Source organism: Entelurus aequoreus, linkage group LG25 (genome assembly GCF_033978785.1).
Source record: "Entelurus aequoreus isolate RoL-2023_Sb linkage group LG25, RoL_Eaeq_v1.1, whole genome shotgun sequence".
In the NCBI taxonomy this organism is placed as follows: Eukaryota; Metazoa; Chordata; class Actinopteri; order Syngnathiformes; family Syngnathidae; genus Entelurus; species Entelurus aequoreus.
The window spans coordinates 28837507-28857111 of NC_084755.1; the positions used below are offsets into that span (position 1 = coordinate 28837507).

A 19605-nucleotide genomic window follows, 5' to 3' on the forward strand; every position below is an offset into this window, starting at 1 on the left:
CAGTTCTTGTTTAGGAAAATGACCAGATCCGCCTTCTCAGGCAGGATGCGTGAGCGTTCTGGACAGATAGTGTCTCCTGCTGTGGAAAATACACGTTCGCTGGGTGTGGAAGAAGCTTGAACGCATAAATAGGAGAAAGCGAGATCTGACAGCAAAGGATAAGTCTTTTGTTGGTTCCACCGGACCACCACCATGCAGCAGGGTCGTCAGACATAAGTATCGGTGGAACGTCCTGGTACATCTGCAGCTCTCTCTCCACTCGTTTCTTGATGGACATGGAGCTCTGTTATTTCGCGGTTATTTCTTTTTTTTTTTGTAAAGTAAAGCCACACTTTCGACCGCCGACGCCCGCTACCCATGCTTGAGCTTGACTGACTCGCTCGGCTATGCTAACACTTCCGGCGGTGGGCGCTTCTTCGTTGGTGCTCAGAGGCTTCTTCTTCCGGTTCGGCGGACATTTTTATTTTTTTATTTTTTTTTTCCGGTCGGCGGACTGGGTATCGAAAATAGGAATCGAAATTTAAACTTTCGAACGATACCGGGAGAATCGGAAAGTTAGTCCCGGTTCCACTCGATACTCGATACCCAACCCTACTGGAGGCCCAAATTATGTACAAATAAACAACTAAATACTTGAAATCATTTAAGTTGTGGGCCCTGAATCTATAATCTGGGAACTTTAACGTTTTGAATGGAATTATGTAAATAAATACACTTTTCCATGATATTCTCATTTTTTGGAAAGGGTCTGTTATGTCTTGAGTAGACTTCCAATAAAAATGGACAGACGTGTCGTAAGAACTGAACTTGTTCGTAAACCAAGGACCTATTTCTTCGACATCCACCCGAGGCTTTAATTGTAATTTCTCCTTTAAAAGGCTCCTTCCGCCCTCTTAGCCTGATTCTTCTCTCCCTCCTCCTCTCTTATGCTGCCTCTTCTTCGCCCAGCACACAGACTAGAGTCCTACCAACAAGGCTTCTTTTCATAGCAAACAGCTCAACCTTCTACACCCGCTCCCCATGTCTCCCTACCGCCTCCCTAGCTGTCCGTTGTAACAACACCCCACATCTCTGTAAAATGAATGCAGCGCACCTCCTTCTCTCGTATTGTCTCCCTGCCGGCCTTGGCCAGCATTGCTCATGGAGTGGCAGAGGGAAGAAAGGACTTTGTGTCTATGGTGGGGCACCGGGGGTCCGGCTAAGAAGGGAGGGGGGACAAAAGAAGGCGAATCAAGCTGCGTGGGTCGCCAAGAACTGGGATTTTTGATGAATTCTGTTGAGGGTGCGAGGGAAAGATACGTTAGTAGTGAAAATATTTTAATTTGCTGCTCCAGCCTGAGCTTAGCACATTGCATGCTGCACTTGTGAAGGTGAGACTTCACACCCTTGTTTGATTGAATTTCTCGGTGTTTCCACCCACACTAACTACATTTCAGAACAGATTTCTTTGCCACACCGAAGTGCTGAAAGCAATAATCCTTCAGCCAATCAAATTGCATTGCATCATCGTTGAAAATCCATAGCAGAACAGCAACATTGTTCTGCCTGCCTATGCTTGAGTGGCCACAGCCAAACCGCTCAAAACCTGCGGCAGCCATAATCCATTCTCCTTTTCTTTCCACACACTGCGTCCAAATGCACCCACCTTTTCTTACTGTCTTCACTGGACCTGAAATTCCGGTCCTTATTAATAAATAAAAATCCGCTTATGCAAAGTAATAAGGTCACACTAGTGCATATTGGGTTTTTGTTGATCTTTGAATAAGTGATACCTGCGAATTCGTTCTCCTCTGTCTTTTGAACTGCTACTTTTTTCTTTTTTTTTTAATATCTAAATAATTCAGTGCAAGCAGTGCTGAGTATGTTCAAAGTGTCAAGAGAAAGGGAGGACTGTGGATGAGTGCACAATTGCTGCACTGTTTTTGTAGGTTGTAATGTCACAGAACAGTTCCAATTATTGTGTAATTTCCCCATAGACGACGACAGGGTTGTTTCCCCACTTATTTGATACTTTATTTAATGTTCCTATTTATTTTTCTTCAATTAAATTCAACATTCTTTTGTTTGCTGAGAAACGTAGCCATATAAGTGCCACCCAAGAGTAAACCTTCAAATAAACTAGGGTTGCAACAACTAATCGATTAAAATCGATTATAAAAATAGTTGGCGATTAATTTAGTCATCGATTCGTTGGATCTATGCTATGCGCAGAGGCTACTTTTTTTTTAAATTTATTTTAATATACCTTTATTTATAAACTGCAACATTTACAAACAGCTGAGAAACAATAATCAAAATAAGTATGGTGCCAGTATGCTGGGTTTTTTTTCAATAAAATACTGGAAAGGATAGAAATGTAGTTTGTCTCTTTTATCCGATTATTAATCGATTAATCGAAGTAATAATCGACAGATTAATCGATTATCAAATTAGTTGTCAGTTGCAGCCCTAAAATAAACCAGTTATTCGAGGGGTTAGTAATGGCATTTAGAACCGTTTTTTTGTTACAGATGGGGCTGAATGCCTAATTCAGTACTTTTATGGGTACCGACTGAATTTTGTCTGTCTGTCGAGAGCGGATGTGAGAGAAAGGACAAAAAAAGTTTGGAAATTCCGATTCACGTAAAATCTAACGGTACCATATATTGATAGCTTTGTTACATGTGACAGCACGGGCTCAAGCACTTGGAGAGCATACAGGCGTTTTTCCAACGGACTACCCTCTTGGTAATATTAGAATTTTACAAGCCAACAAAGCAAGCATGCCTGCAGGAAAGCGCTCAACAGTAAGGGTCCACTTTTCGCCCCAACTCAATGCTAATTTCCATTGAATATGCCATATGACCGATACCAAGAACGGATACACGCAAGTTCCAGCGACAACAGTCTCAGCGGAGGGGGAGGAGTCTTTCCGACACAATATGACAGACACATACTTATGACAACATAAGTATGTCCGTCAATCTGTGACACCATCACGCCCAAATGCATGTATCTTATGATTAGGCACTTTGGCCTTGTTTAACATGAGTATCCAACAATGTTACATTTGTAAGTCAGAAAAGATAAAAGTTCCTCATAATTTCCCTTTAAGCATTGTAGAAAATGGATGCCAAATTATCCGAATTGACTTAAACTGCAAGAAGTCCTAAGTGATGTGTTTTATTACTTAATTAATACCTAGAGATGTAACGATAAACGGTATTAATGATAACCTTGATAAAACTCCCGCTGGTTAGTTTTACCATTTTGAATAAGAATTATCAAAAAAACGTGATTGATAACTGCACTTTGATAAACTCACAAACTGACTGGCCCCGGCTCACTAGCTTGTAAGTTAACATGAAAACAAGAGAGATTAACGCCTTTCCCCATTAGGAAACAATATACCCCAATCTAAACTTGTATTGCTGTCTGAGCAACTGAGCTATTTAATTGTACACTTTGAACCTACAAGCTCTGCTCCCCTAGAACCGGGTGATCATTATATACTTTGTTCAAGGACTGATGAGCATTGTAGGACGCCACAACGCCTGCCAGAAATAACGAACAATAATAGATTTTGTTACTTACTTTTATTTTGAATTCATCTTAAAATGCTACAGTACAAACCAATATTTAAAACAAAAGCTTAGCCATTAGTCACATATTAGTGAAGCATAAGAAACATAAAACATTTAAAATAGTGGGTTTTCTAAGACAGTCTATTTTATCCATTCAGAAAATTTACTTGGTCAGAAGATTTCAGTATAAGTACTTTTTGAGCATGTTCAACATAACCTCGATAATGATAACTGTGATCATTTTGGTCACGATAACCGTGATATGAAATGTTCTTATTGTTACATCCCTAGCACCGTATTTTCCGGACTGGAGTGCACTGGTATACCAGCCACACCCACTAAATTTTAAGGGGGGGGGGGAATATGTTTCCTTATATTAACCGCCCCAGACTATAATCCGCAGATACATATTGCAGAATGAGTTATTTACACGGAAAGATTCTGTAACAGTTTATTCCAAACGAAGTCTGTAACACGGCAGTAAAACGGCTGATCAAACAAAACAGAAGTCATTGTCATGGACCCACTACCTGCGGAAGCCTGCTATCCAATTAGACTCAATAACGCCACGGTGACGTTTTGGTAAGTTTATTGAGGGGTTTGTTAAACTGAAACAATACAAAAACAATGCCATTGTAAGTTAATAATACGAACAGACATTCATAAACGTGTTTGCACGCTAACGACGCTAGCGTAAATACATTACAATAGCACATACAAATATGCATGAAAACACTCTTAACAGACTGTGACAGACTCTCGCTGTCGTCCGGGTTCCATGGACCACCAAGCACAGACATGACGTCGAGCAGTTTTGACTTGGTTTATTTTTCAATAAACCTCAGTCTCGTTGCGTCGCTTTTCAGCTCTGCCTCCTTAACTGCTCGTTCCCCGGTTCGCTTTTCAGCCTGCCGCGTCGTCGTCTGCCTCTCGCTCTCTGTCTCTTCCGCGCTGCATCCACTGCTGGTTCTCCAACTCCTTCTGCCCCGTCGTTCTCAGCTGCCGCCCTTTTACACACTGGGAGGAGATTATATAATTGTGCCCTGGTGGGCGATCCACGCACCTGACATTTGTTTCGGCGTCGATCCCGGCGCACCCCGCCTCGCCGCCGGCCACGCCTCCTCGCCGCCATCTCGGGGTCGGCCCCGGCGTGCCCTGCCTTGCTGTCGGTCTGCCGGCCACGCCTCCCCACACAGACATTACACATGGGACGGTTTAGTAAGTACAAACAGTTGTAGTTATATCGTAAACCTTACAAACGTTGCTTGGAGTTATGCATGATGAATCCATGCGAGTAAAAACACTATGGACAACTACAAGACTGAATGACACTCTTACTTCCGGTTGAAAGCACTAAATGGAAGGACACTGCAACACCTGCAGTGAGCGAACTCCTACAAAAGATGGCGCCACAGCCTAGTGTATTTACCTATTTTTTTCTTCAAACTATTTTTATTATTGTTGTTAGCCAAGAAAAATCTATAAATTAGCCGCACCGTCTTATAAGCCGCAGCGTGCAAAGTGTAGGAAAAAAAGTAGTGGCTTAGAATCCGGAATTTACGGTAAAAAGACAAACTAACTTGTCCCCTTTTTATTTGATGATAGATGTTAATTTGTTTGCTTTAGATCGACTTTTTTTTTTCTTTTGGGTGCTGCTCAGACGTATAAAAAAAAAAAACCTGAGTCCTGAAATACTATATTAAGACGAGTACTTGTATCACTGAACATGATCACTAGTAGGAGAGTACGCTTGAAGTCCGGTGTACAAGTATACAATATCCCCTTTCAAGGGCAAGGTTTAGTCAAGCGTGCTTTTAGGGAGGAGTGTGGCTTCACAGTACTTTTAATATACTTAAGCTGATAATGATGATGATGACACACCGAGAAGCCTCACCTGACAACAGCGAGCAGTGTCAACATGCATGTTGTGTCCATGATTTAAATGACTCGTTCCATTCTAATGGAGCTGTAAATGAGTACAGCAGCTCAATTAACGGGGTACAAGAAACGTGTTCTAAAGCCGATTCACACACTGAAAAACATCAGAAGCCATTTAAAGGGACAGAGTTCACACTACGACACTCTTCATCAAATGAATATGTGCATTGTTTGCACTACAATGAACATATTTATCAGTAACTATTTTTATACAGTTAAACTTGGTTAATTATAATGTTACTGTTTGTTCTTTCGGTCATGTGCAGCTGCTAATGAACTATGAACTGTCAACCCTTTTTCGATTACACATGCACCTCCTGGTACCCTAGCACCTCCAAAACCCTCAAATCTAAACTCCAAACATTCCAGGACAAGCTAGTCAGATTACTTTTAGACCTCTACCCCAGATCACACCTCACTCCTACCCACTTCTCTAAAGTGGGCTGGCTCAGGGTGGAGGACAGAGTAAAACAACTTGCACTGAGCCTAGTCTATAAAATCCGCTACGCCTCCCTGATACCGAAGTACATGTCAAACTACTTCCTTAACGTAAATGATCGCCATAACCACAACACCAGGGGGAGCTCCACTAACCATTTTAAACCCAGATTCCGATCCAACAAAGGTCTTAACTCATTCTCTTTCTATGCCACATCAATTTGGAATGCGCTCCCAACAGGTGTAAAAGAAAGGGCATCTCTATCCTCCTTCAAAACCGCAATAAAAGTACACCTCCAGGCAACTTCAACCCTAAACTAACACCCTCCCCGGATTGTAAATAATCAAATGTAAATAATCAAATGTAGATACTTTTTCTTATGCTTTCTGATCTCTCTCTCTCTATGTCCACTACTTGCTGTACATATCCTACCAAGTCAGACCTACACTGTTTCAATGTCCATTTCTCTGATGATGCAATTGTTGATGCTGATTGTTGATGACAGAAGTGTTGATACCAACCAAACTTAACCCCCCGCCCCTCCCCTCCATATCCCACACCCCGGATTGTAAATAATGTAAATAATTTAATGTATATACTCTGATGATTATCTTGTGTGATGACTGTATTATGCTGTTAGTATATATTTGATAGTATATATCTGCATCATGAATCAATTTAAGTGGACCCCGACTTAAACAAGTTGAAAAACTTATTCGGGTGTTACCATTTAGTGGTCAATTGTACGGAATATGTACTTCACTGTGCAATCTACTAATAAAAGTTTCAATCAATCAATCAATAAAACTGATTTTACAGTGAATATCAGTGACAGTGACAGAGGACACCATTCTATTATGTAGCGCACAAGATTACTCAGCCTGTATTGCAGATCAATTTAAAAGATGCAAATGTTCAGTAAATGGCCAGTTAGAAAAAAATAAAGTGACCATATTTAGTGTTTTTAAATATTTTTGGTCTGTTTCCAAACGTTGTAAAATGTACTTTATCTATTTATTTATGATTTCCTATACCGATTGGAGTAATTTCTCATATTACATACAGAAAAATACTACTACATAATACAAGACCCTCAGTCGAAGTACAAGTTCTGTTCCTACGACGGCCATGTACAGTAGAGGCCAAAAGTTTGGACACACCTTCTCATTCAATGCGTTTTCTTTATTTTCATGACTATTCACATTGTAGATTGTCACTGAAGGCATCAAAACTATGAATTAACACATGTGGAGTTATGTACTGAACAAAAAAAGGTGAAATAACTGAAAACAGGTTTTATATTCTAGTTTCTTCAAAATAGCCACCCTGTGCTCTGATTACTGCTTTGCACACTCTCGGTATTCTCTCGATGAGCCTCAAGAGGTAGTCACCTGAAATGTTTTTCACTCCTTGATTAGTGGAATTTCTTGCTTTATCAATGGGGTTGGGACCATCAGTTGTTGTGAATGAGAAGGTGTGTACAAACTTTTGGCCTATTTTGGTGTACGGTATGTCAAAACCTGTATTAAATTACACCTAAGTCACCCACATATAACACATCCAGCAATAAAAAGACTAAATACAACATTTAATTAAACATTACGCAATTAAAAATAAATTTAAAAAAGCAAACAACTCCTTTATCCAAGTATTCTTTGTATCCATTTATTGCACTCAAGAAAAGGGCTTATGGTTCGGATAAAGTGGTGATTATTAGACGACTATGCTGCTAAGCCGGTTAATGTTATCCAGGGTAAATCCCACCTAACCTTATCCTTGTCCACACACACACACAATGGTCGTTTAAGACCCCTCCCCTCCTCCGTCTGCCGGCGCAACGCGACCTAATACGCATGTGCGGAAAATGCGCACGTCATAGTCACCTCCAGTGTTGCGTTGTGTGCAAGTTCTTAAATGTAACTTATCTGAACAATATCCAGTGTTGTGGTGTTTCAATTAACTGGAATCCAGTGTGCTGTGGGGCCCTATTGTAGTGAATCACGCCTGAGCCATCATAAATTAATCAAATCTTTTATGGACAAGTGAAAGTAAACAATGTGACAAAGAACATTTTACAACAATCAATCTCGAGATGTAGATATCTGGTCAGGACACTCCTCACTCTTTTGCCTTCACCTTCATTGTCCATTCTTTTTTTGGTGACTTTATATACTCTGGACCTAGACGTTGAGTCCGTGACATACATGGAGGACAATAACTGATACAGTCTGCTTTGCCAGTCCAAAAGCATTCGCCGTTTTTCCGTAGTCTTCCCTCGACGGCCAGGTAATACAAAGCACAGGCTACCTTTTTTTTTTATCACATACACAGGAGCTCGCATTCTCGTTGTCTCTCCTTCGACAAATAGACAACGTTTTTCAGTAAGTAGAATCACAGCTGACCTGGACATTGGAAAGTTCTCTTGCCGTCTGAGAAGTGTTGTATCCCAAATAGCTGCGATCGCTTTCTCTTAAGGTATTAATGTGTGATTTCCACAAGTGTCTGTACAGACGGAAGGAGAAACACGGGCATGTCTGGATGACTCGCCTCCATATTTCTAGTGGTTAGCACCGAGTTACGAAACCGCTTTATTATGAAGCTGGCTGAGGCGCGTTCTTTCTGACGTCACTTCCTGTGTGGGGCGCGGTCTTTCTGGTGTCACTTCCTCTCCGAACTCAGCTTGTAAATGATCAATGAGTCCATACAAAGCTAAGAGCCGGAGATTCAAGAAATAGACGGCGCACTTACTTGTGTATAAAATTATCCAAGGAGGGGAACCTTAAACGATTAATTAGTGTGGCCGAAACAGGGCTTAGGCTAAATAATTATTTGTTTAAGGGGTTATCTCGCTTAGTATAGACATAGCCTTAGTAGTGATGGCTAAATGACACCTCAGTGAGTGTAGGGCACACTCACTAGCTGTATTGACACTGCACTGATACTGTGTTGGTGTTTCATAATGGTCATCCGCTCCTTGTGGATTCAAAAGGTCCCTACTATTGACCTGGAAATAAAATTAATATTATTATTTATATATATTTTTTTTTGTTCCGTTTAGATCGATGATGGTCAACCTTCCCTCTAAGGTGCGCGCCTGCGCAATTGCGCACAGCTCAAGCGTCCTCTGCGCCCAGCAAATATATGCCGCGCACCAAATCAAATCCCATCTGAATTCTAAACAAAATAAACACATTTATTCTGTATAATTTTGCAATGCAACTCTGAGTGACAGTGACAACAAGCGGCCATAGCGGTGTTCGTCAACACCGTTCATTTGAACACCGTTCAATTATTGTACCGTCTATCGAGATGCTTCGGGGACAGGAATTATATCGATCACTTTATTGAGCAAAACTGTTTATATTCGGCCATAACCACACCAAAAACATGAGTAAAAAACTTCTATCTCGAAAAACTATCATTTTTTGCTGTACAAACCAGGCCAAAACCAACTTGTCATCTGTCACCAACACGCATAGCACCAAGCCACTCGTGCGTTTATGGCCACACAAAAAGTCGGACAACTCAAACACCACACAAAGTTACACTATGACTCCTCAGTCATATATGTGCTTATTCTACTGTCATTTATTATTAATGTTAATTTATTTATATTAATCATGGAATGCTGTTACTAGAGAAAGTTACAGGAATGCACACTTCATCCTATGCTTACATTTCATTGTGCAACATGAGGATGTTTAAGGGGAACTAAATGTGATCTCTGAAAGGGGTACAAATGATTTCCAAAGCAGGACCCCCACCCAGACATATTGTACAATACTAATCTATAGTTTATGATAAACAAGATTCCTTTTATTTTCATTACAAGTGGGCCAAATCACTAATATTACAAAATAATCTCATGAAAATGACTCCTGTCATTTGAGTGTTATTATAAAAGACTGGTTTGAGACAGGTGTGCTGCTGGTATTGCCACGTGTGATGTTGCTCACATGTGCTCCACTGAATGCTCAGGGAGCTTTTGTGTTTGCTCACACACATGAACAATTAGAGGGAACATTGATGATGGTGATGAAAACCTATGTCAAACGTGGCACGCCACTCCTCCGTCATTTAGTACGAGCTATGATTCCCATGGTGCTTCACAGTCAAACGCTCACATGTTTTTTTTCTTAAAGGGGCACACACATCCGGTCTTTGACGGACAGCGTATCACTCTGTTTTTGAAGGCATCAATGTTTCAATACCGTTTAGTTATCCCTATCCATTTTTTGGGCGGCAGATCCTTTCACATGCTCAAAGATACCATCTTTATCCTTGATGGCGGGTCGCGACAGAGACCAAGTATGCGCTCATTGCAGCATTTCTTCCATTATTACTTTCCTTTTTCTTTGACACACTGCCACCAGAAGAGTCTGTACATGCATATTTAAAATGCTCATGACAATCGCATAAAATTGGCTGCGAATACGGCGTCATCATTCACGGGAGAACATGAGCTGTCGACCATGTGAAGGTGGCTTTTGTTACACAGGCGTTGAACCGGTCATTTGCTATACGATACCCGTGACCGCCGCCGAGATCAGATGGCTTATGTAAGCATCATTGCGACTTGCAAGGACGCCAACACATGCTATTTACAAGTTTGATTTAGTAGTATTATCTCTTGTCTTGTTTGTTGTATCGGTTTAAATAGCTGTCAACAAAGAGTTGACTTACTTTAACACCATGTTCTTTTCCCTTCCACAGGGGCGACCCCACTATGGTCAAATTAAATGTAGCCATAACGTGTGGCTACCTGCTGTATGGTGAGCTGTTATCAACTGTTGTGCCATTTTGTCCTTGCGGATCAGTCCATATTGTTGACATACAGACAACTTCACACAGCCTTTACCATAAATAATGCAGCTTTCACTAGGCAACATGATATCCATGTTAACCTTTCTTGTTCTAACACAACCTCTGGCAAAAATGATGGATGGATGGAGATCTTCTAAGAATAATGTATTTTTGTATTTTATAGCCAGAACTGTATTCATTTAGTTGTTTAATTTATTTAAAAAAAAAAAAAAAAGAGGACAGACATGACACAAAACTTTCTGGCTAAAAGAAACTCTAAAATAAATTCAGAAATTAAGTTGTGGTAGTCAATAACGGTTTTATTTTTAGATCAAGCAGAGTAAAAACAAATATGGAATCACCCTGAAAATGTTCATTTCCAAAGTTAACACCTTGTAGTTGTTCAGTAGTCTGCAGTTTAAAAAAAAAAAAAAGAAAAGGTGCTGACACCTTGGAGAGCTGTTGCACCAGGTGGATTGACATGAATCACGGCTCCAAAACACAAGTTAATTGAAACAAACTCCTTCAAAATGGTAAATCATCACGCGATGTTGCAAAAGATGTTGATAGTCAGCTGTGTGTAAAATGTGCACCAAGTACAAACATGGGAAGCTTGTAGAAGGCAAGCATACTGGTAGTCCAAGGAAAATAATATATGTATAATATATTTATATTATTCACATGCGAATAATGCTGTATAGTATTTATTGTCTATTGTGAGCGAACTGTGGTGCTGAATTTCCCCCAGGGATCAATAAAGTACTTAAGCAATACCTGTAGGTCTCAGAAACAGAAAATGCACTGCAAAAAAAGAAATGAAGAACAAATATTAAGAAACTGGAGTCAGCGTTTGTGACCGAACAGTTTGAAAGCCCATGTTGTAAAATTACGTACAGAAAAGCTCAACCAAAGCCGTCATTAACGTCTAAACAATAAAAACAAGGTTGCAATGGGCTAAGGAAAAGCAATGGTGGACTATGGATGACCGGATGAAAGTCAAGTTCAGTGATGGATCAAGAATCCGCATCGGGGAAGGTGACGATACCTTTTTGCTGTCCCGATGAGATTTGTGAAGATAACTGTGAAGCTGTCTGAATTAAAGGAGGTGATTAGAATTGAAGATCAACAATTTATTCTACAAAGAGGAGAAAATACAAACAGTAGCAATACCAGAATACTGAGCTGTCTGGGGTCCGGAGCCTTCCCTGAAAATGGTCGTTTCATTTCGGCCGCACCGAACTATAAGTCGCAGATGTATACCGGCACAAAAGATAAACGGTGCCTGTCACACGGCAGTAAAACGGCTGATCAAACAAAACAGAAGCCATCGTCATGGACCCACTAGCTGCGTAAGATAGCTCTCCAACAGCTAAACAGACTCAATAACGCCACAGTGACGTTTTGGTGATTTTACTGAGGAATTTGTGAAACTGAAACAATACAAAATAATGCCTTTGCAAGTTAATAATAATACAAACATTTGTAAACGTGTTAGCATATTCACTAATGCTAACAATGCCAGCTTGATTACATTATGATACCACGTACAAATATGCATAAGAACACTCCTACAGACGTCACACATGGGACGATTTTGTAAGTATGAATAGTTTTTGTTCTATTGTAAAACTTACAAACGTTGCTTGGAGTGAAAAATGAAGAATCATTTCGGGCAGAAACGCTCTGTACAGTTTCATTTCCAGTTTAAGGCATTAAATACAGAAAGTACATTTTCAACCCGCAACACCTGCAGTGAGCGAAGCCGTCCAAAAGATGGCGCCATAGCACAAACAATAACACACCTTTTCAGTGTCAAACTATTTGTTAAAAAAACAACCTTATGGCCGCTAGTAAAGAAAAATCCATAAAATAGCCACACTGTTTTATAGGGCTGGGCCGATAACACGATATCAATAAATATTGCAATAGACACATCATTGATATCAATAGAAATGCGTTTGATCAAACATTTGACATATATTTATATTTTTTGGGTCGGAAGAAACAAGAAATTATGAAGCAACATTTGTTGCATGAAGTCACTGGCGTTCTGGGAGCCCAGCTAAACAGGAAACAGGAAATGTCACGCTAACAGCCAATCAGGTAACAGTTTCACCTACCAAGTTTGGTGGTGTCGTTTTTCTGTCTCGCTGTGGATTCTCTGCATGGAGTGAGAAGAGAAAGTGTGATATCTTGATACATCAACTTAATAACTTGTCTTTAATTTTGTTGGTTTTAAGGCAGACAGTGCGGCAACATCCTCAAAACTTACAATGTGTCGGTTCAATGAGTACCTTCCCAAACTACTCTGTAGTGTTCAATAGCCTAACTGCCATCTAGTGTCTGGAAACTGCAACTACCGTCAAATGGACTGCCATTATGTTACCACCTGACTACCAAGTCACCTTCTCCACTGATAAATAGCACCCTTGGTAAGTTGGAAATTGTATTACTGTATTTATTAGCAGGCTTAAATAAGTCATAAAAAATATAAATTAATATCAATATTGATCAATATAAAAAACGTATATCGTGATTACAGTTTTCAGCCATATCGCCCAGCCCTACTGTTTTATTAAGCCGCGGGGTTCAAAGCGTAGGGGGAAAAAAGTAGCGGCTTATAGTCCAGAAAATCCGGTACATAAGATCAAACGTCATGGCCTGTAAATAGTGCGATTCTCAATCCAATTAAAAATGTGTGGTGGAATTTGAATAAAATAGTTGATGACAAGACTCCAAGCTGATCTGACAACAGCGATCAGAGAAAGTCTGTCTGTCACTCGCTGTTATAAAAGCCAAAGAAAGGGCAAAAAAGTACTTGTTGTAGTGTTTTTGTTGTTTTTCAAGATCGCATGTTTTTTTCCTCAGAATTGAGTGATGATATTTTTTTCTTTTTATTTTAGTTTTTCCTCAAGTCAAATTGTCATTTCAAATCGTTTTGTGTCATGTCTGTTCTCTGCTTTTTTTTTATTTATTTTTTTATAAACAACTGCATAAACATCCTCCATGTCTGCTGAGTCCAAAGATTTTAACCCGAGGTTGTACTGATGTTCCATTTGTCAGCGTCTTCGTCTTCATCTTCTTCAGTCTTTAAAAGTATAATTGTTTCTTTTCTAGATCTTTTGCTGCTTGCATGTAATTGGAGCACTATGGGAGACAGCTTTTTTGTCTGTCACCACTTGGCGGCGCTCTATGCATATGGATATGTGCTGGTAGGGCTTCTTTGTATTGGGTCGAGACTGCATGAATTGAAACAGTGCCACAATTTGAGGCTTTTTTCTCGAGTTATCCTTTAAATTAATACCTGTGTTTATATTTGAGATAATTTGTGGTTTTGGCTCGTTTCAGACACGCGGCGTGCTCCCCTACTTTGCCAATTTTCGTCTCATTTCAGAACTATCCACGCCATTTGTGAACCAAAGGTGAGTCGGTCTAATTGTTTGATTTTCCACCCAGCAATTACATTGCATTGATGGAGTGATTCATACTACTATTGCAATATATTTTGTTAACAATAATGACACAACTCCAGATGCAATAATCAAAATAGTGACAAACTATTTAATAATCTCACATCCAAAACATTCAAATAATTTTGATAGAAAAATACACCATATGACTGTAGTAGGCAAAATGTGCTTGCTATACCCTGTAGGCACTTTAGAGGGCGCTGCAGGCTCAGCCATAACAAGAGATACTTGAGAAATGTCTCACTAAAATAAGACGATACTGTATTACGTATTTTAACAGGCATTACTTTATGTCGAGTTCAATGGATCCCCAACCACCGTTGCCTTTTTTTAAATAGTTTTATATGTATCAACACTGAATTTAATAGCAGTGCAAAGCATATTAAAAAAAAATAAGGCCTCTATTTTATTTTGAAAATAATATGCAACTGCATGTATTTTACTCTTGCTAACTAGCGTTGCCAGACATGGTATCTATCACATTCAAACGATAATATCACCCTTTGTACAATCGATAATGACAAAATACAACCCCGTTTTAGCAAACAAGCGTTGTCTAACATGCCTCTTTACTGCCTAGCTGTTAGTTCATTTAAAAGTAAAGCCACCATACTTTATCACGAGGCTCAAAACATAGTTTTTTTTATTCAAAGTAACAGCAATTCAACATTGGCTTGATTGTGGTGGTTAAAACAAAATGACACCTCCCTATTTGCCCCTGTTTGCGTGAATAAGTGCATGAAAAATGTCAATTATTGAATGACAGGATGCTTCATCCCTAGCTTCTTCCTGCTCCCGTCCCTGATAATAATATAATGGAAAATTCTCCCCATCATTCACCGTAGCGCATTGTTAGAGCTGTGCTTATAAGTATAGTGGATGTCAGGAAAATATGTAGATTTATGTTTGGACTTGGTTACATTTTGTATTTTGCACAACATTATTATTTATTTATATTTAAATTATTATTACTGCATTACACACTTTTTTTTTTTTTAATTTATTAAAAAATTGTATTGTTCTTTTTCCTATGATACTGTATTAAGTCTTTCATTTTCATTTTGTACAATTTTCCATTTTGTCTATTTGTGCACTTTCATTTTTAAGTTGTTCTTGATTTATTTTATTAATTGATTGACCACAGCTGTAACAGCTGTACAACTGCAAAATAAGTTACCATGCTGGGGCCAAATAAAGTTGTAGTATTAGCCCAATCACAGTCAACCACAGCATTAGTCTGTTTTTTCCAGAGTGTCAGTGAATGCACCACAATTTGTTTTGTTTTCATGTCTGAAATAAACTACGACTAATGTACGTTAGGGATCAAATTGTTTTGATTCAACCTTTTCTCACCAGGTACCACCTCAGAAAAGACTTGGCTCTCCAAGTACCACCATAATGACCCAACATTAAAATACAGTAGCGTAGCAGGGCTATATATTCATTAAAAACAAGGCAAAGGTTGTATTTAACATCCCATCTTCTTCCACTTATCCGAGGTCTCACCCTATCTCATTTCGGCCGCTTGTACCCGTGCTCTTGTCCTTTCGGTCATAACCCAAAGCGCATGACCATAGGTGAAGATGGGAACGTAGATCGACCGGTAAATTGAGAGCTTTGCCTTCCGGCTCAGCTCCTTCTTCATCACTTGTTTTATTTAACAATATTTTTGGCCACTGTTTGAACAGTAACACTGTGTTTAATATAGAAAAATTAAACACTTTAATCAATAGAAACTTTAAGACCAAATATATCACTCTTGAATCAACACAGCAGTTAATACTATGACCAATGTTAATTAAAAACTAAATGTGAGATATAAATAATAATGGAAGTATAATTGTTTGTATATAGTATATAATTGGTACAAAGGTTTAACATGTGTACAAGGATATTTCACATGCCTTTACTGTGTATATAATTGAACAGTGTTTATGTTGTGTTCAATGTGTATTTATAATATGTTGTAAAAAGGAAATGTCATAATTTTTGGAAGCTCATCTTGTATTTGACATTGTTTATAGGGTTAAGCGCAATAAGTGTTGAACATCAGCCTAAACTAGGGATGTCCAAACTTTTTCCACTGAGGGCCGCAAACGGAAAAATTAAAGCATGTGGGGGCCATTTTGATATTTTTCATTGTCAAACCATAACAAAATATATGGATTTTTTAAAATGTATTTTACCTTTAGGGGTTCCGGGGACCATAAAGGGTCTCAGTTACTAAAATGTTAAAAAATAAGTCTAATTTTTATTATTATTTTTTATTTAACGCTTACAGTAAATCTCTATATCAACTTTTTAAAAAAAAAGGTTTTATGGCTTTTCTGTCAAAAACAACTTTGTTTTTTTATAGTAAAACTGAAATATGCAGTATTTAGTAATTAGAGCCCTAAAAGATCAATAATGCAGGACACCATTGATTTTAATTCTTTAATATTTTTGAGTAATCACAGTGAAAAGATAAATAAAATACCACTAAATATATTTGGGATCCAAAAGGTGCCCCACTTATAAAGTGATACATTTTTATTTGTATTTTTTTTTTTTTACTTTCAACACTTAAGTTACGAGATCAACTTCAGATACATCTGTCGATTTTATGTTTTAACTATTATTTTGTTTGTTTTATGCTCTTTTGTCAAAGAAAACTTTTGTGTTTTTATATGGCAACTACACAATATATGCAATATTTACCACATAAAACATTTTAAAGTGAAATATTTCAAGTAATTGGAGCCTTGAAAATAATTCATTATAACATGGATTTTTTTTCATTATTATTTTTTTGAGCAATGGCAAAAAAATAAAGAAAGACAAAAGAAAAAAAAAACAGCCTGCATGGCAGCTTTGTGTCAACATTGCAACTTTTTCTCGTTAGATTCCACTTTTTTTAATGTTATTTTTTATTTTTTGCAATAGCATTTCCAGAATGTGTGGCGGGCCGGTAAACAATTAGCTGCCGGCCGCAAATGGCCCCCGGGCCGCACTTTGGACACCCCTGGCCTAAACCCTTTCGGTCTGCAACATTTTCAATTTATGAATGCACAACTGTTTGTTTACGTAAAACTGTTTGTTTATTTTGTTGACCATTGACCGAAGAAAATAATAAACTAAACTAAAAATAATAATGTGATTCGTACCACTAGATGGAGCCAACGAGTTTGGAATTCACTATATTCTACTTTATGGTTGGGGTTTTGAAGGACCCTTTGAAGGTTTCCATAACAAAAGCGTTTATTGCCACGTACTTTTGCATGTCGCTGACACGCTTTCCCACTCTCGTCCCCGCAGGTGGTTCTTCGAAACACTAAAATACCCCCGCTCGCACGGGCTGGTAGTAATAAACGGCGTGGCCATGGCGGCGGTCTTCTTCCTGGTGCGCATCGCCGTCATGCCGTCCTACTGGCTCAGCGTGTTCGCCACGTTCGGCACGGCGGACTTCGAGCGCCTGGGCTTTGGCGCCCAGGTGGCCTGGATCTGCTCCTGCGTGGCGCTGGACATCCTCAACACCATCTGGATGTACAAGATCGCCCGCGGCTGCTACAAGGTGTTGATCGGCAGGAGGGCCCGCAAGGGCAAGGACGGCGTGGAGGCCGCCGGCTGCTCGGAAAAGCAAAAGCACGCCAACAACCACACGGACTGAAGGGGAACCGAGGAACACATCTGGGAATATGGGAAAACTCAGCCCTCCTCCCTGAATTAGCCAGCGGAGCGGGCTGGGAGTCCTCAGGTTGGAACCCTGACACAGGTGGACTGTCCTTTTTGACTCAATCCAGCACCAGCCTTTGCAGCCTCAGTGGTTTAGCATTCTGTTGCAGAACTCACTAAAACTTAGTTGTTGTTTTTTTAAACCCTTCCACTTCCCATCACCGTCATCCCCACCTTTCTCACATCCACTCCAAGCCCAATCCTCTGAAGTGCCTGTAAAAAAAAAAAAAAAAAAAAGACAACAAGGCAGTATAGGCCAGTCCAGGTTGACCGAGACCGCACGTTCAAGTCCTTCCACTCCTGCAGGCCCTGTAGTGTTTTTGTCAATCAGGTCTCCGGTCTCCCAACACCCAAGGAACACCGTAATGCCTCGTGGAAAGTGTTCCCTGCTGTGGCACCTGCCTTTTCTCACCAGCCATGGCGCTTTTTCCAATTTGGGACCGCACGCCGGCTTCACGGCAGACGTGTAGCCCTACGGTCTATTTGGAGTTCTCTAACGTGGGTCTGAGCAAGGTAACTTGTGCATTCTACATTTATCATCTGCCTCACTGGATTGGGCTTCACTGTCCAGCCTTAACTTATTGTTTTATTATTTTATCTTCTACCTCCCCTCTCCACCCCCCTGCCTTACGACATCAGCAATGTCTTCTTCATGAGCTTTTTTTTTTTTTTCTTTAATTTTTATTTTTTTCTCCCTTCTCTACTGTGAATGTAGTGTTTGAAATCATATCTTTTTCTTTAGCCAACCACTGCAGCGAAACAAGCGGCATAAAATATGCTCAAGGAACCAGTGCACCCTGGAAGCTTTTAATCTTCCAACTATCTCCTGTCAACAACTCTTTAAAAAAAACAAAAAAAAGAAGAAAAAAAAACTGTCTCCCCTTAAAGGGAAACTACCCTTTTTTTGGGGGGTGGGGGGGGAATTTTGCCTATCTTCACAATCATTATGAGAGACAAGAACACACGCCTTTTTTTTTTTTCACGATTTTAAAGATGCGGCTAATGGAAGTCACCGCTGTAGCCTTCAAAGCATCTAAAACAACTTCAAAACCCTCCATCGTTTTATATAAACATTGCAAGTATATATATAAAATGTAGTAACAGACACCTTCATAACAATATGTAATATGTTTTATATACACACTGCAAGTATATATATAATGTAGTAACAGACACCTTCATAACAATATGTAATATGTACAATTAACACACTGCAAGTGTATATATATATATATATATATATATATATATATATATATATATATATATATATATATATATATATATATATATATATATATATATATATGTATATATATATGTATATATAATGTAGAAACAAACACCTTCATAACAATATGTACAATATACACACAAGTGTGTGTGTGTATATATATATATATATATATATATATATATATATATATATATATATATATATATATATATATATATATATATATATATATATATATATAATGTAGTAATAGACACCTTCATGACACTATGTAATATGTACAATATACACACTGCAACTATATACTGTGTATAATGTAGTAACGGACACTTTCATAACAATATGTACAATATACACCCTGCAAGTATATATATAATGTAGTAACAGCCACCTTCATAAGAATATGTAATATGTACAATATACACACTGCAAGTATATATATAA

At 38.9% G+C, this 19605-nt stretch overlaps 1 protein-coding gene across 2 annotated transcripts in view; it reads left to right on the forward strand.

Moving 5' to 3' along the window:
• tlcd4b (TLC domain containing 4b) overlaps positions 1 to 19150 on the forward strand; it is a 65767-nt gene extending 46617 nt beyond the window's left edge. Inside the window, exons 4-7 of one of the 2 annotated variants that reach the window (XM_062036438.1) lie at positions 10654 to 10712; positions 13861 to 13955; positions 14092 to 14165; positions 17508 to 18006. In XM_062036438.1, the coding sequence (XP_061892422.1) occupies positions 10654 to 10712; positions 13861 to 13955; positions 14092 to 14165; positions 17508 to 17859 (580 nt within the window). In that variant the 3' untranslated portion in view covers positions 17860 to 18006. Of the gene's footprint in view, positions 1 to 10653; positions 10713 to 13860; positions 13956 to 14091; positions 14166 to 17507 lie in introns of both variants that reach the window. The other variant, XM_062036437.1, reaches the window with a different exon arrangement.
• The last annotated feature ends 455 nt before the right edge of the window (positions 19151 to 19605 follow it).